At 38.4% G+C, this 22888-nt stretch overlaps 6 protein-coding genes across 11 annotated transcripts; 3 read left to right on the plus strand and 3 right to left on the minus strand.

Annotated features, from left to right (window-relative positions):
* Nucleotides 1-2687: 2687 nt before the first annotated feature.
* Wnk (Wnk kinase) lies at nt 2688-13287 on the plus strand. Of its 4 annotated transcripts, XM_089259553.1 has the most exons (12): nt 2688-4188; nt 4258-4430; nt 4490-6369; nt 6415-7649; nt 7719-7850; nt 8278-8340; nt 9105-9953; nt 10762-11157; nt 11216-12287; nt 12353-12417; nt 12476-12647; nt 12714-13287. In XM_089259553.1, exons 1-12 carry the CDS (start codon nt 3211-3213, stop codon nt 12854-12856), a joined length of 7158 nt encoding a protein of 2385 aa, XP_089115679.1. In that variant the 5' UTR covers nt 2688-3210; the 3' UTR covers nt 12857-13287. The 4 variants fall into 4 exon arrangements, with proteins under 4 accessions (XP_089115679.1, XP_030244062.2, XP_089115680.1 ...); XM_030388202.2 differs by having other exon boundaries at nt 4490-7649; XM_089259554.1 differs by lacking the exon at nt 8278-8340 and having other exon boundaries at nt 4490-7649.
* A 254-nt stretch (nt 13288-13541) lies between these two features.
* On the minus strand, nt 13542-14420 carry VhaM9.7-b (Vacuolar H[+] ATPase M9.7 subunit b). Its single transcript, XM_018110922.3, has 3 exons — nt 14130-14420; nt 14010-14057; nt 13542-13833 (listed from the first exon to the last, which is right to left on the minus strand). Exons 1-3 carry the CDS (start codon nt 14222-14224, stop codon nt 13707-13709), a joined length of 270 nt encoding a protein of 89 aa, XP_017966411.1. The 5' UTR covers nt 14225-14420; the 3' UTR covers nt 13542-13706.
* Nucleotides 14421-14570: 150 nt separating this feature from the next.
* Rpn10 (regulatory particle non-ATPase 10) lies at nt 14571-16189 on the plus strand. Its single transcript, XM_030388201.2, has 3 exons — nt 14571-14781; nt 14848-14988; nt 15061-16189. The coding sequence occupies exons 1-3, from the start codon at nt 14756-14758 to the stop codon at nt 16073-16075; spliced, it is 1182 nt and encodes a 393-aa protein (XP_030244061.1). The 5' UTR covers nt 14571-14755; the 3' UTR covers nt 16076-16189.
* A 91-nt stretch (nt 16190-16280) lies between these two features.
* On the minus strand, nt 16281-16763 carry COX8 (Cytochrome c oxidase subunit 8). Its single transcript, XM_030388195.2, has 2 exons — nt 16572-16763; nt 16281-16470 (listed from the first exon to the last, which is right to left on the minus strand). Exons 1-2 carry the CDS (start codon nt 16680-16682, stop codon nt 16375-16377), a joined length of 207 nt encoding a protein of 68 aa, XP_030244055.1. The 5' UTR covers nt 16683-16763; the 3' UTR covers nt 16281-16374.
* A 1259-nt stretch (nt 16764-18022) lies between these two features.
* On the minus strand, nt 18023-20971 carry Mkrn1 (Makorin 1). 3 transcript variants are annotated; one of them, XM_089259556.1, is made up of 4 exons: nt 20858-20971; nt 19485-20334; nt 19129-19402; nt 18023-18977 (listed from the first exon to the last, which is right to left on the minus strand). In XM_089259556.1, the coding sequence occupies exons 2-4, from the start codon at nt 20279-20281 to the stop codon at nt 18879-18881; spliced, it is 1170 nt and encodes a 389-aa protein (XP_089115682.1). In that variant the 5' UTR covers nt 20282-20334; nt 20858-20971; the 3' UTR covers nt 18023-18878. The 3 variants fall into 3 exon arrangements, with proteins under 3 accessions (XP_089115682.1, XP_089115685.1, XP_089115684.1); XM_089259559.1 differs by lacking the exon at nt 20858-20971 and adding an exon at nt 20711-20729; XM_089259558.1 differs by lacking the exon at nt 20858-20971 and adding an exon at nt 20390-20512.
* Nucleotides 20972-21081: 110 nt separating this feature from the next.
* Arv1 (ACAT-related protein required for viability 1) lies at nt 21082-22270 on the plus strand. Its single transcript, XM_030388212.2, has 4 exons — nt 21082-21324; nt 21400-21519; nt 21592-21724; nt 21789-22270. The coding sequence occupies exons 1-4, from the start codon at nt 21223-21225 to the stop codon at nt 22154-22156; spliced, it is 723 nt and encodes a 240-aa protein (XP_030244072.1). The 5' UTR covers nt 21082-21222; the 3' UTR covers nt 22157-22270.
* The last annotated feature ends 618 nt before the right edge of the window (nt 22271-22888 follow it).

Here is a 22888-nt window from a genome sequence, read left to right on the forward strand (position 1 = left end):
AAAAAATTCCAATGCTTGAAACAGAGTCAAAAAGAAGCTGCCTAAGTCAAAAGTATATCCATATGACACTGCTTTTAAGGCTCAGAGCAAATTCAGCTCCTGCATAAGACATATTCACATCCGAATATTTATATATGAAGCTTTACACATTTACTTGACATTTATTTTAACTTTAACTGCATTAATCAATAATTAAATTATTTTGTAGACAATTTGCCGTCGAATTTGGGGGTTGCTCGCACGTAATATCGCAATTTCTAACTGAATCTCTTAGATGACCGCAGATTACTGTTCACACAAAATCATATTCAGATAAGAATGAACGTTTTGCAAATATGTACTTTTCTTCTTACTATGCGCCAAGGCAGGTAATTAATCTTTCAAAAGTAAACTACGTACCTGCCCACACATTTAAGCACATGGGGCGGAGTAAAGAGAAAAGCGTCTTAATATTAATATTGCGAATTGAGTTAAGAAACGAATTGTTATCTTCTAATACATTTATCTCTGTTTGTATTTGCATATGATCTTTAACTTACATTCAAAAATACGTTACATATAAGAGCTTTAAAAGTATTCATTGATCCATTGGCGCTTAAAATACGCAAGCACTGAATTGTTTGCACTTCATGTTAAGCTGGCAAATATATAAGTAGAAAAGTAAACAATATAATTGATTAGATAAAAATCCATCTTAGCCAAATAGCAGCAAAGAGATAAATTTAATAGCCGCCCTACCTACAATTTTAATCACTTCTTAAGTGTACGGCAATGCAGGTAAAAATCTCTGATTTGAATAAAAATGATAAGGCCTTTTTTTTTATATTTTATTGAGAAAGATTCCTCAACTAATTTATTGTTAGACGCTTACATATTTTAAAATGATTATGAACACATTGTTATAAATACAATATTATGACAAAATAATTATATTAAATATTTATAATGATTTAAATTTGTTATTTTATTTATTATTTTGCTTTCTTTTTAAAATAAATAAAAATCAAATACAAATTGAAACGGTTTTCTTTACCGATAGCTTCTTTATACTCAAAATGGCAATTTATTTGCGAAATAACTCATTTTAATGAATATCGCAATATACAAATATCGATAAGCAACCCATTCATCATATCCGTTACACCGTCATATTTTATTTAACAAGTATCAGTATCGCACTGTTCGCTCACCACTGACTAGTGCTCCTCTTGTGTAACAAATAGAACAAGAAATAGTCTTTAAAGTCTGGCAGAAACAAAATAATATAAAAGCCATGCAAATATGCAAGAGTGAATAGTGAGTTGAAGTCAAGCAACCACAAGCAATGCAGCTAAAATATTAGCTAATTACAATGGAAAACCACATTGACAAAGACAAATAAAAATTATCGATAATTCAGATTTGTTGGTGCGGGGACGGCTACATATGTGGCGGTATATTTTGTAAATTTGTTGTGAAATTTAATGAATGTGCTACGATTTTAATAAGTTTCGCTCAACTATTTGACACATATCGGGCAGTGTTACCAAGCGTAATTAATTTTTGACCCTGGCGCAGACGTATAATCCATAATTTCTATGCAACTGGCTTGGTGGTTTTCCACGTCTATGACATCATAATCAGTGCGAATCAAGTATTTTTTATGTTGTGACCAGTCGCAGGATAAATAAGGAAAATTTTGGTGTAAAACGATATTTGTTATTGCAACGACTCAATTGACATATGTGTGTATATATGTATGTATGCTTGTACGCACGTACTCATGCACTTAAATATTTATTTGCATGTGTAGGTGAGTACATCAATAAGTACTCACGTATATATAAACGTGTGTGTCACTGAGCGATCGGATAAAAAAAAGAAAAGAAAAAGAAATAAAAGAAACAGAAGTCAGCAAGCAGTGTGAGCAGAAGTAGGCGTAGTTTGGTGCAATTGGGATTTATGACTCATAATTAAGATACACCCTAAGAAACAAAAAACCGACGGCTGTTTTGCAATCAAACAGCACAAAGTACATATGTTCAGACAGTGCCACATACAAACAAACAATACATAGATATGAGCTATGTGTTTATATAAATGCATATATGTATGTAGATATATACGTATGTATGCAAATAGATATACATATGTATACCGCTTACATACGTACGCTTGTATGTTATTAGAGCACAGGCGCAGTGAAATATCAATAGTAATAAAAAACTCTCGATGCATAACATAACAAAATTGCACGACTAGAATAAACAATGTTCTCTTGCATCGGAATTAAACCTGTAACGAAATATAAATCGATTATTAATCGGCTTTTTCCTATATTCTGATACAGACAATCAATTAGCTACAATCAATCTATTTTCTCCAATACAATTCAATGTACATAAAAGTTTTGTGTTTTCTTCTGCAGATTCCATGTGACCATAGGTTGTTGAAAATATTGCAAAATTGGACAAACCCTTTGCGACTTTGTACGACATAGAGAGGTCGTACCCACAAACAGTATTCGGAAGGAAAGCACCATCAGCGAAGATGGTACTACTTCCAGTACCACGCAACCTCAAAGGTAGGCTCCAAATATTGCCATTCTAATCAAGTGCATAGTTGATTATTAATAGTTAAATAGCGTACGGTTAGACTAAAATTTTTGCAAATTTATACATATTCATTGAGTTTTTTTTACTTTGCAGAAATAACTCAGATATTTCTGGTGAGGAACAAACTGTGCAAGAAGCTAAAATCCAAAAACCGGGACAGTGTGCTTCTAATAAAACTGCCTCCCCAAGGAGAATCGTCAGTCCGACTTCTAGATTAAGGGGCACTGCACAGAGAAGCAGATATCGTCGAAAACAGGAATCGGCTCCTGTACACACTAGTAGCACCAGCATTAGCACCAACAGCAACAGCAACGCCAATATTAGCACTCAGCTTCAGTTACATCAAACAGTAGCACCAGCAGCATTGGAACCGAAAACCGCCTCGCCTGCATCACATAGTAAAATTAACGTTTGGAGTCGGTTACTGCGACAGTTCTCAGGAAGCACTCTAACTGGAAGATCAGTTGGTAGCAACAATAGTTCGAGGGGACAAATCAACGTTGACGAGGCAACCGTTATTAACTCTGATAAGGGTGAGGAGTCCGTGACAGTTAGCGTTGTAGGAGTTGGCCTAGAGGCAAAGGATACTACCGTTGCGAAACATAATGAGGAAACAATGGATGGTGAAGCCCAGCCATCAGATGCAGCCAATAGCCCAAGTTGTCAAGAGGCCTCTGTAGTGTCCGCGGATAACAGCAAAGACAAAGACATGCCAGCCAAGGCTGTTGTGTCCCCGTCCCCCGCTGCTGATGCCAAGCCGAAAAAGATGGAAGGCCGTAAATCGTCATCTGACACGGGCATAGAGCCGGGGCTGAAACATCAGCTGACGGGCAGTGGCCCGCAATCGATGACTGGCCCACTCCCTTTCAAGTCGCCTCACGGCAAAGGAAATAAAACGGGCAAGGGAGCGGACAACTTTGTGCAGACAATACGTTTTGTGCGTAAAAATGTGGAGCAATCCAACAGAAATGCGAATCCGTTGCAGTTTGAGGAGCTGGAAACGGAATTCCCTCGTGATTACGATGACAACATTGAGATGTTGTCACGGGAGGCGGAGCATTTGGAGGAGCAATTCCGTACGCCTACCCGCTCAAATACCACAGATTCGAGTAGTCATCAAGTGGCTGGCATTATTGACAACATTATTACCGAGGCGTCTCGCAGCGTGAAAACCGAAAAGACTCAAGTTGAAGTGCCATCGAAACCTGCCAATAAACAGACAGCCGGTGGGAAGCGCGTAGGCTTCCATGTTGAGGAAAAGCGCGATAGCGAGTTGTTGCACGATGAAGCAAAGGTTGAGGACTCGTCCAAGCAGTCGGAACAAGGAGAGGGCATTTCTGGAGACACCACCATTTCTGGTGCAGAAACATCGGTTTCCCAACAACCATCGTCAGCACACGCCGCATCGGCTACCTCATCAGTCACATCTCTGACAAGGGAGCGCAAGAGTGATGAGGACGATGATCCTGTTGCGATGTCGCCATGTGGACGCTTCTTCAAATACGATAAAGAAGTCGGTCGTGGTTCCTTTAAAACTGTCTATCGCGGCCTGGACACTCTAACCGGAGTGCCGGTTGCCTGGTGCGAATTGTTGGTAATTTCATCAATGATATTGTGATAAATCAATATGTTTACGCCCATAGTAACGCCTCTTTTATTTTAGGATAAACAAGTGAAGAAGAGTGAACGCACTAGATTCCGGGAAGAAGCGGATATGTTAAAGAAATTGCAGCATCCAAACATTGTGCGATTTTATACATATTGGGAATTTCCAGTTGGACGGAAGAAAAACATAGTACTAGTCACCGAGTTAATGTTATCTGGTACTTTAAAGTCGTAAGTGGGCTGATGAATCACTTAAGCTATACAACATTATTGATTGAATTTGTTTGAAGGTATTTAAAACGATTCAAAAAAATACACCCAAAGGTATTGAAGTCATGGTGTCGTCAGATCCTAAAAGGTCTCAACTTCCTGCATACTCGTCAATTTCCTATAATTCATCGTGATTTGAAATGTGATAATATTTTTATAACTGGCACCACTGGTAGTGTGAAAATCGGTGACTTGGGACTGGCAACTTTAAAGAATCGGTCCCATGCTAAATCTGTGATTGGTACACCTGAATTTATGGCACCCGAGATGTACGAGGAGCACTATGATGAATCGGTTGATGTCTACGCCTTTGGCATGTGCATGTTGGAAATGGCCATATCCGAATATCCGTACAGCGAATGCAAAGGCCCCGCCCAGATATACAAGAAGGTGATATCCGGTATCAAACCAGCCGCACTCTCGAAAGTCGAAGATCCCAATGTGCGTGACATCATAGAGCGTTGCATTGAGCTGAAAAAGGAGGATCGGCCCAGATGCAACGAGCTGCTGGAGTCCGAGTTCTTTGATGAGGACATCGGCATACGTGTGGAGCCCACCGCCTCAGAACAGTTCCTCTCAGATCCTAGCATTAACATCATTGAGTTTCGTCTGCGATTCATGGATCCAAAGAAGCGTTCTTCTCGGCACAAAGAGAACGAAGCCATTCAGTTTGAGTATAACATTCTGCACGATGAGTACGAGCAAATTGCCCAGGACATGATGAAGGAGAACATCATATCGGAAGACGACTCGCGTGCAGTCGCTCGCCTCCTGAAAGTGCAAGTAGTTTCGCTGCTTAAAGAGCGTGCTCAGCGCCAAACACAAATCAAACTACAGAACGAAAAGTCGCGACTGGAGAAGCTGGCATTGCAAAAGCTGCGCGAAAGCTTGCCAACCAACGTCGAGGAGGAGGACGACGAGGATGAGGAGTCTGAGGACGAAGAGGATGGGGTTAAATGGAATCAGCGACTCAAACTCGAAATGCTAAATACCGACTCAGAGACTAGCTTGGTCACCTCCACAAACAGCACCGATCCGCAGAATCTACTCACAAGATCGACCACTTCTATTCAAAATGGCGGAAATCAAATACAGCAACAGCCGCAGCAGCAGTTGCCACAGTCAATGCCAGGGCAGCAGAAGGTAATCGCATCTCCAGCCATCGCTCAGGTGCAGCAACACTCAACGACAGTTCACTACATACAGAACCCTCAGATGGCTTCATATCAGAATCCGAACAACGCCATGCAGGACATTGCGAATGGGCATGGTCAGGTCATATCACCGACAGGCAATCAACAGCAGCAGCAACAACAACAACAGCAAGCAGCTCAACAGCCAGTGGTGCAATTGCAAGCTCCGCAACAGTCTGCACCGCCAGCACAAATGCTACCACAGCAAGTGCAGGTACAACCAGTTGCAGTGGCCCACCCACAACAACAACAGCAACAGCCTGCTGCTGTTATGCAGCAGCAGCAACAGCAACACCTGACCGAGCAACAAAAGGTACAGCAAATACCATTACAACAGCAGCTGCAGCAACTTATGCATAATAATGTACCAGCAACTGAATTGGTGCAACAGCAGCAACAACAGCAATACTATCAACAGCAGCAACAGGCACAGGCAACACTTCCAATGCATCAAGTGCAAATCCCACAGCAGCAACAGCCATATGCGATGCAACATCCTCAGCAACAACAACAGCAGCAAATTCAGCAACAGCCAATGCAGCAGCAAATGCAACCACAACCGATTCAGGCGCAACTACCAACATCACAGCAACAACAAATGCAGCAAGCGATGCCACAACAGCATCAATTGCCACAGCAGCCCATTCCAACTCAACCAATTCAACAGCAGCAGCCCATACAACAACAACAGCCCATCCAGCAACAGCCTATTCAACAACAAGCCATTCAACAACAGCCCATACAGCAACAACCCATTCAGCAGCAACCTATGCAACAACAACCCATTCAGCAGCAACCTATGCAACAACAACCAATTCAGCAACAACCAATGCAACAACAACCCATTCAGCAGCAACCTATGCAACAACAACCTATACAGCAGCCACCTATGCAGCAACAACCCATTCAACAGCCAACAGCAGCACAGCAACAGATTATACAGCAACATCACTTGCAGCAACTGCATCAGCAGCAGCAGCAACAGCAACAACAGCAACAGTTCGTACAGCAACAACAACAGTTCCTTCCAAATGCATTATCGCAACCTCATCAAATTCCAATTTCGACAATGCAACCAGTTGTTGCTGGTGCTGCTCAAATTATGGGGCAACAGCAGCAGCCGACGGCAATACTAATGCAAGGACAGATGCAAGTGCCGCCAGTGATGCACCAACAACCTCTTCCGACCTCATTTAATCAGCCACAGACAAATCCCCAACAGCACCAGCAGCAGCAGCCTCAGCAACAGCAGATTGTTCAACCAATTGTCAATGTTGCTGATGTTCAGCAACAGCAAGCCCAACAACTAGTTGCCCAAATACAGCAGCAGCAGCAGTTCCTACAAAATCAGCAGCAGCAGGCATTACAGCAGCAACAGCAGCCATTGCAACAGCAGCAGCAGCAACAGCCATTGCAACAGCAACAGCAGCCATTGCAACAACAGCAGCAGCCATTGCAGCAACAGCAGCAGCCATTGCAACAGCAGATACCCTTAGAACAGCAACTGCAACAACTGTTGCACAGTCAGCCACAAGCTCAAATAGTACATCAACCAGCACCAGCACAGCAACAACAGCAGCAGCAACAACAACAGCCACAGCCACAGCCTGAACAACAATCCCAACAGCAGCAGCTGGCAAGTAAACCGATTACCCAACAACCAGCACCTGCAGCACAGGAGCTAACACAGGTTGCTGCAGCAACAAACTTTGATGCTGCAACAGCAAATGCGGAGCCACAGCAAGCGGCTGCAACTGCTGCAGATGCCGATAAGCAACAAAAGCAGCAGCAGCAGGCGGCTGCTGGAGCACGTGTGCAAAAGCCGCGTCGTTCGAATCGCAGTGGCAACGAACGAATACCAAAGCTAAGTGTGACCAGCGTGGACGAAGGCAGCGTCATAAATTGCCACATGGAGAACAAATTGAAGACTATAACATTCAAATTTGACATAGGCGATGTCAATCCCGTTGAGATTGCTAACAAACTGGTAAGCAATTGTTCAGCTGATTGCGGGGCCTTGCATTTTAAAGTACTTTGTGATTCGATATATTTGCAGATAGCACAAGACTTACTCTCGAATTGCCAGAGCACCGTATTCGTGGAAATGATAAACGATATTGTGGAGCAGGTTAAACAGAATCCAAATCAAATTCCTATTCCAACCACTTATCGCCGCAACATTGAGAAGGTACTTTAACTGACAACTAATCCCAGACATATACCTATATATTTTCTGTCCCGATTTTGCTTTAAACATTAAGAGAAAACAAAAGCGTTTCGTCTTGTGTTCGATTTATATGATCTAAAACAAATTTAAAAGTTCCCCATATGAAGCTGTGCGGCCACGGAGTCTCTATTTGGAATATATTGATTTTAATGGAGAGTTACTGCTACAACCACTTAGTTGTTCGTAACAACAATGGAATAACGACTATCCTCTCGATTTGGCTTCGTATATGAACATAATTTAGAGCGCGTAATCAAGATAAACGAAAACTGTTAATGATTGTTAATTTCAAATACGAGTGGACTCTCGAATGAAAACCGAAATCGAAATTCATTTTTAACATCATGTTGATTGTATGTTGTAATCTCTACTACTTATAATAAAACAGGTCCGTCACGCGTCTCTAACTCGACAGCGTTCCACATTTAGAACACATCAAAGACATAGATCTGTAAGTGTTAAGTGCACTGTTAAGGGCTTTTATTAATATATATGTATGTAATCTGATATATGTATACTCATATATACTTATGTACATATATACTTAGTTAAAAATAGGACTTATGATTTATCACAATTGAAACAATATGTTCGAGTACTTTAATATTGTTTAATGCTGTTATTTAAGTAAACTATTTTGTTTTAATAATTATTAAAAAAAAAATAAGCACGCAACAACAAAATATGTCGAAAAATTCTTGAAAACAATACTTATGAAATTATGTACGAAATTAATAACATGTATTTATGATTTTTTATTTTATGGAAAATCCAATTTACGATAGGAAATTTAATTGTATAATTAAAGAAACCCTTTGGTCAATTGTATTTTTATCAGGACGAAATTTGCCTACTCCCCTTTTTATAAATGTCTTTTTTGGTTTTATACAAATTAGAAATGCTTACGCGAAATTTACACGAATTTACTTATATTTATAAATAAATAATTCATGCTAAACTTCGGCTTGTCGAAGGTTTAATATCCTTGCAGAAAGATGTTCTCTTAGCTATAGTAACAATCCAGTAATTATTCCGTTTCCGTTAATATATCTGTATAAAATACTTGCATTAATATATGATTAAAAATAGTCAAATCTTCTGCTTGGATATACATCTAGGAAATTAGCTGAATAGCTGATTAGCTTAATTACTGTCAATGGCTTAAGTGCATTTAAATATATGTATATATATTATTCAACGAAACAATTATTTTAGCGGGATGAAACCGCGAGCGACATCACAAAGATGTTCGAGCCATCGACCCAAAATGCGGATGTTACGCCCAGTGGAGCTGCCGATGGATCAAATGCGGAACAATCTGCAGTTAGTGAGACGAGACCACGTGAAGCTTCTGGCCAAAGTAATGTGGAAATGCCAGCAAATACAGCCACGCCGCCAACAACCACGTCGACAATGTCCTCCTCTTCGACTGCTTCGCGCGATGCGGGCAACAATAGCAATGATGTGACCATTGGCTCTGGTTCCGTCTCACGCAAGACCAGCACCGCCTCGGAGTACACATCGCTGTCTATTGACTACATGCCGGACAACGCCATTACGCCAACAGGCAATGAGCCATTTCAGCCACTGGATGGCAGTCTGGACAAGCCGCAATCTGAGCAGAAGGCACGCAGCCTGGCCATAAGCCGCGTCCAAATGCTGCTGGAGTCAACGAGGAAAGAGGCGAAGCCTAGAAGCTTGAATTTGCCATTGAATCGGCAGTTGAAGATTGTGGATGATTTGAAGCACACCCGCAGCCTGGACGACCTAAGCGAGGTGAACATCACATTCGAGATGCCGCCCAGCAAGGCGGCCAAGCAGGCCAACGAGCTGAATGCAGCCAATGCGGACAAGTCCAAAGAGAGTGGCGTCCAACTGGGTGCAGTGCAGCCACCAGGTGCGGCCAACACGCTGGAGCAGCTGAAAATCGAACTCGAGAACATAACACACGCGCATGCCTTCGCCTCCGCCGTGGTGGCCTCCATCAACAACAGACCCTCGCCGAACATCGCCTCGATGAAGGCGCTGTCCTCCGCCCAGCAGCACGCCCAGTCCGAGACAGTGGTTGGTAGTAAAACTCTTGCTATGTGCTTACACGTTAATCGTAGAACTGCGTTATTCCATTTGGCTTATCTTCCTTTTTAATTTTTAATTTTTATATATTCTAATACAAAACATTTACTGTATATGTATTGTGTAGATTTGCGTATTTGTTGTTTCTTTTTCTGCATTATAATATTGCTTTTCGTTTTGTTGTTCCTTTAATATTAATATTTGTATTTGTGTAAATCTCATTGTTGAAAATTGTATATAACTTAGCATAAGCGCAAATTTAACTAATTTCGATCAAATAGCTTGGCAAAACTAAAATGCTTTGCTGATGGAGGGTATATAAAATTTAATTTAAATGTTATAAGAAGAATATTCAGTTTGTTTTTCAAACACAAAGTCCTTGGATCCAGCAAATAGCTAAAGAAAATATTCACATTAAAAAATTACTTTCATTCATTTTCTTCAGTTTTTTCCCCCCATATATTTTTCCTCGCATTTATATTTAAAAATATTATATATTTATGAAAAGGAAATCATTTGAGACCATCTCAAATATGGAGTTTTTAGTCCGCACTGGTTAAGGGTATTCGCTTTGTTATCATATATATAACGTTATAGTACTACATGTCCATCGGTTGAAGTAATATTTGTAGCTGTATTTGTTGTTCTTTATGATTTGATTTGTTTAATTTATGTACTAACGCTTTTCGTTTTTGGTCAACTTTAACCGATCGTTGTGTGTTGTTGCGCTTGTTCGTACTTGGCTTTGGGCATTTAGCATTAATTTGATTTTGATTCGCTTTTATATTTGAATGTGTAGATCAACAAATCAAACAGCGTGGGAGGTGGCAGTTCGGCGGCCTCGTTTGGCCAGAATACACCCACCGCAGCGCTGAATTCGGCTCGTGGCTCGTCCGTGTACAACTCGCGCCGCACGTCCATCGACAACAGCATGGGCTCTGATATGCAGCTGCCTGCACCGAACCTCAATGTTAACCATGAAGTTGCTGCTGCGACTGGCACTGAGGGCACAGCGAACGCTGAGACCGGCAGTGATAAGAAGTTGGCCAAACAGGAGAGTCTGGATAAGCTATCAAATACACTGACCGTGAACAGCGATACGAGAAATCCAAGTAATGGAGCTCTCAACCAGAGCTCTATAGCGGATCTAGAGAAAAAATTGGCTGCCTTACGCAATGCAGACAACACAGAGGAGGTAGATATCAATTCATATAATTATGTATTTATTTATTAAATGTGTTTACATGTTGCAGTCTAATGCTGCTCCAGCTGTGCCAGCGGCCAAGCCCGCAGAGGAGCCTGTGGCTAGTGTGAACGCACGCAAGATATCTCGCTTTAGCGTTAGTCGCGTGCAGGAGCAAAAGACTTCGACAGAGGCAACGGAAGCTCTGCAGCATCAGTTGAAGATTGATCTGCAGGTCGCGGGCCTCGCTACTGGCCAGGGTCACAACTATAATGCCAGCAACTCTGTGCAAAATGGCACCGCTGTCAATACACCCACTGAGCTTATTAGTTCGCCCATTCAAAACGTTCCGATGGCCATAAATGGCATTCAGTTAATATATCAACAGCAGAACGCACCGGCAGGCGTTGGTGTGGGCGTGTTGGTGCCTCAAGGAGGTCAAGTTGCTGCTGCCGCTCAGCCAACAAATGTGCAAATGCAACAGCAACAACAACAGCAGCAGCAGCAGCAACACATGTATTCAAATATGCCGCAGCGTCATCAGCAAATGCCGCAAATGGTGAACGCTGTGCAGCAGCAACAACAAATTCCACTGCAGCAACTGCAGCAACAACAACAGCCTCAGCAGCAGGCACAGCAGCCAAATCAGCTATTGGCTCAGCAGCAGCAGCAGCAACAGCAACAGCAACCAATACTACTGCAACAGCAACAGCAGCAGGCTGCACAGCAGTTCACGTTGCCAACATCACAGCCACAGCAGCAACAGACACATGCACCACAGCAGTTTATGCAGGCGCAAGCCAATCAAATGCACCAGCTGCCGCCGTTGGTAATGACAATGCCAATGCAACAGCATCAGCTGGCGGGGATGCCGGGTGGCTTGCCAAATCAAATGTCTGCCTCGCATCAGCTGCTACAGCAGCAACAGCAACAGCAGCAGACATTGCAAATGCAGTCGCATTTGCAACAGCAGCCGCAACAAACTGTTACATCCATTTACAACCAGCAACCGCAGCCAAATTTCCAAGTGTCTGCCTCAGGTCAGCTGCTGCAACAGGCGCCGCTGGTAGGCCAGCCACAGCAGACAGCGCAACCCATGCAGCATGTGCTGCAGCCGTTATTTAACCCAGCTGTTGCTGAAGGTGAATTTACTAATGAATGCTTATTTTCTGTATCTCCTGTAATACAACTTATATATTTATTGCAGTTGCAGAAGAGCCCGTGTCATTAGCCGCCACTCATCCTCACCTGTTGCCGAGCGATATTCAATCTGTAAGTTAATTCATTTGTTATCGAATCAGCTTAACTACATTGCTTTTATTTCCTATAGGACATCAAACATAATCTAGACTCATTGGTGAATCAGTTGTGCAATACACGTTTGGGCACAAATCAGCATCAGCGACTGTTGCTGCTGCGGCAACGACAGCTGATTGAGGAGGACGAGCTGCGTCTAAAGCACTATGTGGAATACGAAAAGTTTCAAAAGGCACTGCGCCAATGTAAGCGGCAAATTAATAGAAAATGGATCAGAATATATATTTAAGTGTTGTTTTTTTTCTCTCCAGCTCTAAGCACAAACGCTCCAGCAACTACCGCGTACTATTCACCAGCTGCTGCACCGGTTCAACCCAATTTGACAGCGCCAGCAGCAGCGGCACCGCCAACAGCATCGTCAACTACTACACCCGCAAGCTCTTCACAAACATAGATATGTAAATCCATTTTTTGAGTTGCCGTTGCCGTTCCTCGTATTCATGACAAGTCAAACAAAGAAAAACAAAAAATTGCTGCCCAATTGTTCGGCAACTGCTCTGAATTCTGGCTTTCTGGATTTCGATTATTGGAAAATATGGATACAGCGTTAGTTATTAAGTGAAAAGTTGTCGAATCATGGGGGGGATTGTCTGTAAATATGTAGTCACACAGTTTTGAGTTGATTTGCCATTGTTTCGCTTATTGTTTTACTTTTGTTTTTGATTTTACCCTAGTTCCCATTCTTTATATATGCAATGCTGTTTCCTCTCATTTGTTTTCTTTTTTTAATTCAAAATGAAGTTTTGAATTTTATTTAAGCAAATTGTAAATTTGATTAGCGCTAAAGTGTAAATAAATATTTCAATAATATCATATACACTCATACATCAATATACATACTTATTATTATTATATATATAAATACTATATATTTTAAACCATTCAGTGATTTATGTTTTGCGTAGTTACTAAATAAATAAACTTTTATTGAACTTAAATTGCGAATTCTGTTCCGCTGTTTATCGAAATGGTTTATTTGTTATTATTGAAGGAAGGCAAACAATGTCTTCACGATTTCTTTATATTGTCTGAAAATAAAGGAAATGACTCGATCCTAAATCATGTCTTAAAAAACAGTCTTTCGTCATACACACTCGGAAATTATTTATTTGTATATAATATAATGCAAACTTAAACAGTTTTTAATAAGACACATTGGTAAACACAATTGAAGGATGGAAACAAATAAATGGAAAGAAATAATAACAAATAGGTTTTGAAGGAATGGCATTTGATGCGCATTTTTATGCCTCGACATCCATGGTGTCTTTAATTTCGTTGCCCCATTCACGTGCCATGATCATAATTTCGTTCATCGATAGCTTGGGGCCAATAAGAGGATTCATTTGGGTTAAATAACAACACAACCAACTGCATAAAAGATGATAAGAATTATTGGATTATTCATAATATATATATACATATACACACACACGCAAATATATTCATAATATATTTATACATATATATACATATACACACACAAATATATTCACATGTATGTATATGTGTCTAAGAAGTCTCATGGTCAGTGAGTATAAACTTACAAGAGCCAGCAGGTAACGGCAGTTAGCATAATACAGCATTGTGTCACTCTGAAATGAAATATAAGCGTATAACATTATTTTCTAATAATATATATTTAAAATATTAATGTTGTAACTTACCCTCTGTTAGGGCCACGAGCGAAGAAGGGGCATATAAAACCAATGAACGCCCAAATGACGGTGATAACAACTGGAGGAACGTAAGCATCAACCATTTTTGTACACTTTTATTAACTTAGTTTTAATACTGCAGTTCTGCCGGGCTCAGCAGATTTATTAATTAAACGGAAAACACAAAATTATTAATAAGTGATCGCGAAGAAGGCACTTTTTCAATCTTATGAATATCACATGACAGCCATGGGACAAAAACATATGTTACCAGGGCTACCAAATGTATGTTTAATAAATTTGGTTCATTTGAAAGATAAAGACCACAGTGTTAATGTTCCCCAGATGACAGACAACAGTGCGGACAATCAAATCGGGAATCAATAAAAGTTCCCATATTTCAAACACTAGAATAAGAAATATTTTCAAAGTATTTTCTTTTTTGGCATTTGGAAATGGGAATTAAACAATAAATTTAATGTTCTTTTTATTTGCTAACAAAAATATATGAAATATCATAGGTGCCATAAGTTGTCAAATATCGATAGTATTCGATTTATTTAAGAAACCAAACAACTCTGTGCAGTCATCTAGGTATTACAGTTCAGTGGAAAAGTGACAAGCAAAAATACAAAATGGTCTTGGAAAGTACTATGATATGGTAAATAAGTGTTTTTAAATAAAGAAATGGTTGCACTGATTTCAATTTAACTTCTTTTTCATCTAGTTTCGACAACAGTGATTACCAACGCAATGGTGACTACTTTCCCACCCGTTTAAATGTACAGAAAGACGGCATCAATCTCGTCTGTCTAACCAAGCTGAGATCCAACCCCGAGAATAATGTTGGTCTGATGACTCTTTCAAAGTGCGCAGGGAGTTTATATATATATATATATATATGTCTTTCTGAGTATACTAACATTTTATTTATTTCCAGCACCGTTGAAGTGCTGGCTACACTAACCAGCGATGTGGGTCGGATATTCTCGAAGATGCATTTGATCCAGCCGAAGGGTGAAATAAATCTTTTAACTGGAATTCGCATTGCCCATTTGGTGTTGAAGCATCGCCAAGGTAAAAATCATAAAATGCGCATCGTTGTTTTTGTTGGTTCGCCAATCAACAATGAAGAAGGAGAGCTCGTTAAGCAAGCCAAGCGTCTAAAGAAGGAAAAAGTAAACGTGGATATTGTCAGCTTTGGGGATCATGGAAACAACATTGAAATATTGACGGCTTTTATTAATGCTCTGAACGGCAAAGATGGAACTGGTTCCCATTTAGTTAGCGTGCCGAGAGGATCGGCTCTGTCTGATGCCTTATTGTCATCGCCCATCATACAAGGCGAGGATGGTATGGGTGCGGCTGGTTTGGGAGGCGCCGTTTTCGAATTTGGTGTCGATCCCAATGAGGATCCAGAACTGGCTCTCGCCTTGCGCGTCTCCATGGAGGAGCAGCGCCAACGCCAAGAAAGTGAGCAGCGCCGTGCTGATAGCGCTGGGGGTGCTGAGGCTGCACCTCCCTCGATTGCAACTAGCGGAGACAGTGGCGCAGAAAGAAGCCCAGTCGTAACTCTTCCCAATTCGAACTCTGAGGAAGCCATGTTACAACGTGCATTGGCTTTGTCGACTGAAACACCAGAGGATAATTTGCCTGACTTCGCCAACATGACCGAGGAAGAGCAAATCGCTTTTGCCATGCAAATGTCCATGCAAGATGCAGCTGATGATACCGTGACCCAGCAAGCGAAACGTCCCAAAACAGAAGATGCCGCTGCCCCCATGGATGTCGATGAGGACTATTCAGAAGTGATTGGGGACCCAGCATTCTTGCAAAGCGTTCTTGAAAATCTCCCTGGAGTCGATCCCCAATCGGAGGCAGTGCGTGACGCTGTTGGCTCTCTCAATAAGGATAAAGACAAGAAAACTGATGGCAAGGATGAGCAAAAGAAATAAGCTACAAGTATATATTTATAAATTTGCATTAAAAAGAAATCATAAGTGAATTAATATCTCGTAATATATTATGCAGATTATATTCATGCTTCTAATAAAATAACACGCATATATTACCACAGGGAACATTTGTTGTTTGTTATATCAATTTCTACACACACCACTCTACAGCATATTTTCGCTGGCCAATAAAAACAACATTCGGTTTAACGCTTTTTGTAGTAGGCTTTATATTATATTTTTCAATCTACATTTATAAGCAACATTAATAGTATGAAATCGTGCCTGCTGTGCCGGATTTACTTGCCACCCTTGTAGTCACGGATATGGTAGAGCACCCAACCGGGAATGAACAAGGAAGCGACGCACATACCACCACCGAGAATTACTTTCTCCTGTAATTGATTAAAATTTTTGCATATTATATTAATTGTAGGACTCCAAAATACTCTCGAATAGGTTTACGTAACCCATCGAAGAATTCAGAATTACTCACCGCTGTGGAGACATGATTTGTTGGTGGTCCGGAGACGACGGATTGGCAGCGCCTTTGCATTGCTCCACGAATGGCGGGCACCAAAAGTTTAGCAGCACTATTTTGGAACATTTTTGATGTGAAAATTCTCTTTTTGCTTCGAAGACGATGCTGGTAATAAGTGCTCGATAGAGATGATAATACTACATCGATAGCAAGTTTACGGACGAGGTTTGTAAAAATCGATACCTCCAAGAGTGCCCATACTCAACCATAAAGACAAGAAAATACTAAGCCTCATTTTATAAACTATACTAAATTTATATGACTTAATGTTTTAATTGGCAAAAGTAAAAAAAAAATGTTTAAAGTTCTCTTTGAGACGGCTTAGCAATTTATTAATTTTTAATTAACTCAATATTACAAATCATGTTAGAAATACTTAATATACATTTTCTGTCAAAATATAACGGTTAAAATAAAGATTATTGAATAGAAAGTGGCACTGTTTAGATATATTGGGATAATAATTGATATTTTCATTCACTATTAAATATAAATGTATGTATACTGTTTGTATTGGTTTGTTGTGAATTTTTTATATTGATTGTTGTTTACATAGCTTTCGAGCTTCATTGTAAATATGTTTAATCGCATTGTTTTAAACAGATGAGATAATTTCCTAATTGTTCAGATGAGAGAGTTTAAATAATTGATATTTTAAACTCATCCATATAAATAACAGTAGGTTCATATATATTCATTTTGATGCAACAGAATTAGTTGACTTAAATATTCAAATTACTGCAACCATAACGTTTAGTCTTTGAATATAATTCAATATTATTTGATTACAATCTACTCTTTCACACCAATACAATTGGACATAAGTTTGAAGCTGCATTCACTTTATAGTTTATCAATTTATATTCTCACTTAACAATTAGTTAAATAGTTAAGGCCAAATACTTTAGAGCCAGTTATTTGTTACAAATTTTTTTAATAATACACATATGCTTATTCAGATCTACATACATCGACTTTTCTTTATAAGGCTAAGCGCTCAAATTTCCAATTTATGGTGTCTGGTGAGTTAGGTCACATATATATATATATAAATGATTTGTATATATCCATATTTTTTTTTATTTGAATCTCTGTTTAACTTAATTGAAAAAAAAAAACTGTATTGAGTTCTTCTTGTATGAAGCTAATGTTATTCGGAATGATAAATAATAGTAAAGAATATTTTTTTTTATTAATTTTAGCTTTGGAATATGTCAACATAATAATTTGTTGTGTGGTTAATTTATTTAAATTTGTTTTTTTTTTTTTTTTTTTTTATGAAATTCGTTTTTTGTTTTATGTATATAACAGCTGATAACATAACATAAAATATCTTAAGTATATATGTGGGTTTTTTCTTTTTGCAAAGATCATTATAATCGAATAAATAAAAATAGAATATAGAATATGTTGAGATTACAAAGAATGTTTTCTGCATTATTCGAATTATATATAATAGAATAAATCTAATTAGGTAATAAGTAGTTTTCGTAACAATACAAACAATCGGTAGACAAAAACAATATTACATTTTCATTTCTTTTCTATTTTGTTTTCCATATTTTTAAATACATGTTTTTATGTGCATGAGCATCTGAATATATTCCTGTGTGCGCGCATCTATCTTATTTTTAAGTAATCTTTAAAGGACAGTAAGTGGAAAACATCATAAAAAACTCGCTTATTTTTTATGTTTACAATTCAGTCTGAAAGGCATAGTTGTGTATACACATTATTATATCACCTATTTTGAATAATTAACTGTTTTATGTATCCTGCTATTTATTTTATTTTTAAAATATTTTTCTTTTTGTTTTTCTGCGTTTTTTTTTTTTTTTTTTTTTTATAGTGATTTACAATATTAATTGCTTGAATTTAGTTTTAACCGCTTATTTTGGTTTTGTTTTTCATCTTTTCACAATTTTGTTGTTCTTTGCGTTTTTTTTCTGTTGATTTCGTTGCATTAAGTTGGGCAAAAAAATATATATATTTATTCCGTATGTAAACAAAAATTTGGTACTTAAATGATCTCTTACTTCTAATTACACATTCGATTTTTTCATGCAGTAATATTTTTATATATAGATATATACATATATATATTTATATACATATATATATATAGATATATATCTATATCAGCATTATATGGTTATGTTACTTTTGCTTCTCTTGTTATCTAACTTTTAGTTATGCATATGTTACTTGTAGTTGCTCCGCTATATTATTATGTATTGTTCCTCACGAGAGAAAAGCTTATTCTTATTCTTCATCCGAGAAATCAGAACTTTCGCTAATATCACTTGAAAGATGTTCCAGCCAATGGTAATCGCGCCGATCGACATATTCCCAGAGATAAATCTACGAGAAACGGAAATTAGGAACAAATATATGCATGTATTTGTATTGTATAACAGGAACGATAAACAAAATTAAAGAACTAAGCAAACATGTATACTTATGATGCCTATTATATATTGTATAACTGTAAGTATTAGTTTGCTATACTTACATCGAGTAAATCCATTAGTTGACTTTGGCTATGCAATTTTCGAGCTCGCTTTGGCAAACCAACGTCCACAATGTCACCGTTGGCTAGAGCGTGCTTATAGAAACACTTGTTGCCAAAAGGACATTTGCCTTCGCCTTTTTTGAAATACTTGCAATCCTTGGCACCGAGAGCCGCGCGATAATCATTAAGCAGCTTGTCCTTTTCCTCTTTAGTTTCAACCCAATAAGCGCTAGGACAAACAAAGTCAGAACAGACACGACATTCGGGGCAAGCTCTGAAATTTAGAGTGTAATATGAGTATGTTTTAAATAAAAATAATTCGCTAGCATTCACTATGATCAAACAGCAAATCCTACCGCGTAATTTTGTGCTCAAACTGTTTAGCTTGTCGCCATGTACGGATGCACTCCAAACAAAAGATATGATTACAGTTGGGCAGAATTCCAAAACGTTTCTCTCGACCAGCCTTTTCCATTATAGTATCGAAGCAGATGCCGCAGGTTTTATCCTTTGACTGGGCAATCGCAAATGATAATTCCATTGCCTGTTCGTGCTGCTGCAAACATTCACGTTTATGTTTCTTGCGTTGAGCTTGGTCCGTGGGATGCAGGCAATATTGGTCGCACATCTCGCATAGTTCCATATGTATGCGATAGGGACAATACTCGCCATAGGGGCATGGGCTCTCGTATGGACAAACCTCCTCCAAAGAGCTCGGCTCACCATGCTTAAAGACAATGTCCATGTTATTCGTTGAAGGACCACCAACAATCTCCGCATATGAGATTCCACTTTGCACAACGGCACTGCTAGTAACCGAAGCAGCAGCTTCGTCTTCAAGATGATTGTCCTTTATGCATTGGGCTATGAAGCTTTTCTGGCCGGGTACAAAGATCGGCGCATTTGCCCAATTGCGTCGACTGGTGCTAGGGAATACATCAGCATCAGCATCCACATCCGCTTCGGCATCGGTGCTTGAATTTGTGTTGCGGGCACGCTGCTCACCTTCGGGTTGGCCTAGCGTTAAATCATGAGAGAAGCGACAAAGGTCACCGAATCGACAAATGCCTCGTAAATAATATCGGCATATCGTTTGGCTTCGTCCAGGCAAATTGTTTAAAACAGGAGCATCTGCGACGCTGGCGGAACTCATTTTGCACTTGCAAAAGTTTGTACAGATGATCTGACCAAACTAGACGTTCTGACCTGAAACACTCACAAATTTGATTATATCCTCGATAAACTCGACCTATCGATATACATGCGTACATGTGTGTTCAAGTGTCTACATATGTATGTATATATAGAGCAAACATAATTAAGATGTCGCAATAACTCCTCTTTTTACGTTTTACAAAACTTGATTTTTAATATATATATATATATATATATATATATATATATATATATATATATATATATATACATATGCTCATATATGTATATCGACAAGGCTCAATGAATTTTATAAGTCAATACACAAACATATTTAAACGTTTTTTCTCTGGATATAAATATGGATATGTATAAATGTATATGTACATATTTAGATACGTATTTGTATATGTACGTAAGTGTCTACTTCTGAATAAAAATGCACATGAAAGTTTCTGTTCTATTTCGAATTAAGTACGACTATACTTTGGCAGCCTTGCGTACAATATTCGACTTTTAGATATTATTGTTACTGTTACTAGGTTGATTAAATAATAACACTTTATTTTCTTACGTTTTTTTTTGTTTTTTGTTGCAAATTGATGCTCACAAAATTTTAACTAAGGATGGGGCTAAAAAAAAGGGGAATATCGACAGAATCTGATAAATTAAATCGATTTTTCTTTTTGCGATAGCTAGGCTGGCTTGACAATTTTTCAAAAGTATGTCTGACAATTAAAATAAAATTATTTAGTTTATTTTTATTGCAGTCTGTATACATGTTTAAATTACAATTTAGAAAAATATAAATATATCGTTGTCAAATGAGGATTTATCGATATTAACGACTATTGTCAACTCCGAACCAGCTGATTGTACTAATTTGTGTTGTTAACATGGAGCTACGAAATCTAATAAGCAAAGCACATTTGAATTAAAATGACTAGTGAAAATAGGAAAAACTATGTTTGCGTCAGCTGTGGCAATCCGGTACGCGAATTGATTAAAAAATATAGTAATACTGTTAAGCCGACCCACTGTGTAAGTATGCTTTGCACCACTTAACCACTAACAATACATTTACTCTAACATACATTGTATATATAAATTTATTAGGATAAATGTAATCAGATAACTGATAAGTACATAGAAGTCGAAGAATTCATCATCTTAATAGATGCTTTACTGCTTGTTTCCGCCGCATTTCGGCACATGATTTGCAATGGTAATTTTAAGGTAAAGTAGATATTTTAAAGCAATACTATTGCAGATAAAATAGTCAATACTTAAATAAAATAACTTTTGCAGCTGTATTGGAAGATTTCACTCGTTGTCCTCTTATTGGAGTCGTTTGCTTTATGCAGACAGAAGCGGGGAGATGAATCTAACACTGCTCTACATGAAAAGGGCTTTTACATGTGCACACTGCAAAACATTGGTGGTAGGATAGATGTACGAATTTTGATATTTACTGAGATGTGTTTACATATATTTATCATTTACAGAATACCTTTTAATAACGCTGCTGCTATTATTTATTACTGCCCTTCTCAATATGCGACAGTTGGTCAAAATCGGATTAGCATCTGTCACATTGATTATTTTGAAAGTAGTGGCCATCTCGAATTTCTCAAAGTTCTTCCTGCTACCCATATTGGTGTGGCGTAGTAATACAACCGATTTTGGACGGAAACTGCACTATATGTTGGTTACAGGGCATCATCTCTGTTCATTAATAATGGCTTACAATGTAGTTGGTGTTAGTAATAACCATCTTCGCTGGCTGACTATAATTTTGGTTATTTGTGCCTTTGCTACTAAAGAATATGTTCGGTATTTGGCAGAATTTGAGATGGAATTGTATTTATCGTAACAATACTATTTGTAAACTTGACGGTTGGATATTTAAACGACTGAAGTCTGTGTTGGATGAATTAAAGATAATCAGTACTTTAGACGATTCAGTATATGTAGTATTTAAAAATTACCACTGGCCTCTTTATTAGTTTTATCGACTCTACAGCCCTGGTACTTGCAATAATCGGCCGAGGTCTGTCAATGTCGCATGCAGATTTGATGAGAATTCTAAAATGCCTATTTTGCTTATTTTCATTATGAAAAATTTGAAGATAAATCTTGCGAAATCATTACTATTATCATAATATAAATAATTTCAGTTTAATAACAAATATCGCGAAGTAAATCAATATCTACGCATATTTTTAGGCACGTAATGTGTGTTCTAATGATCTAAAAAGAAAGCAAACGTGTTATTTAATAATGTAAGACGCAACACAACAAGTGAGTGCGTGTATTACAAATAACTGTCAAGTATATAAAGAAAAAGCGAATAGAAAGTGAAGTGCGGACAGTAAAATAAAATATTGGTAAGTCTATAGAACAAATAAAATGACCCACATACATACATAAAAATATATATGTATATGTATGTCTATATGTGTACATGGGACATTGTGAATGTATTGACATACACATGTAAGTAGTGCTATATTGTCGCCGCAAGCTAAATTGTTTTTATCTAAGTAAATTGGCACATTAAAGAAAATCTGGTTTATTTTCTATATATGCTGCGTTCTTAATAAAT

This window comes from Drosophila navojoa, chromosome 4, assembly GCF_054131105.1.
Source record: "Drosophila navojoa isolate 15081-1374.11 chromosome 4, UAZ_NAV_1.0, whole genome shotgun sequence".
Taxonomy (NCBI): domain Eukaryota; kingdom Metazoa; phylum Arthropoda; class Insecta; order Diptera; family Drosophilidae; genus Drosophila; species Drosophila navojoa.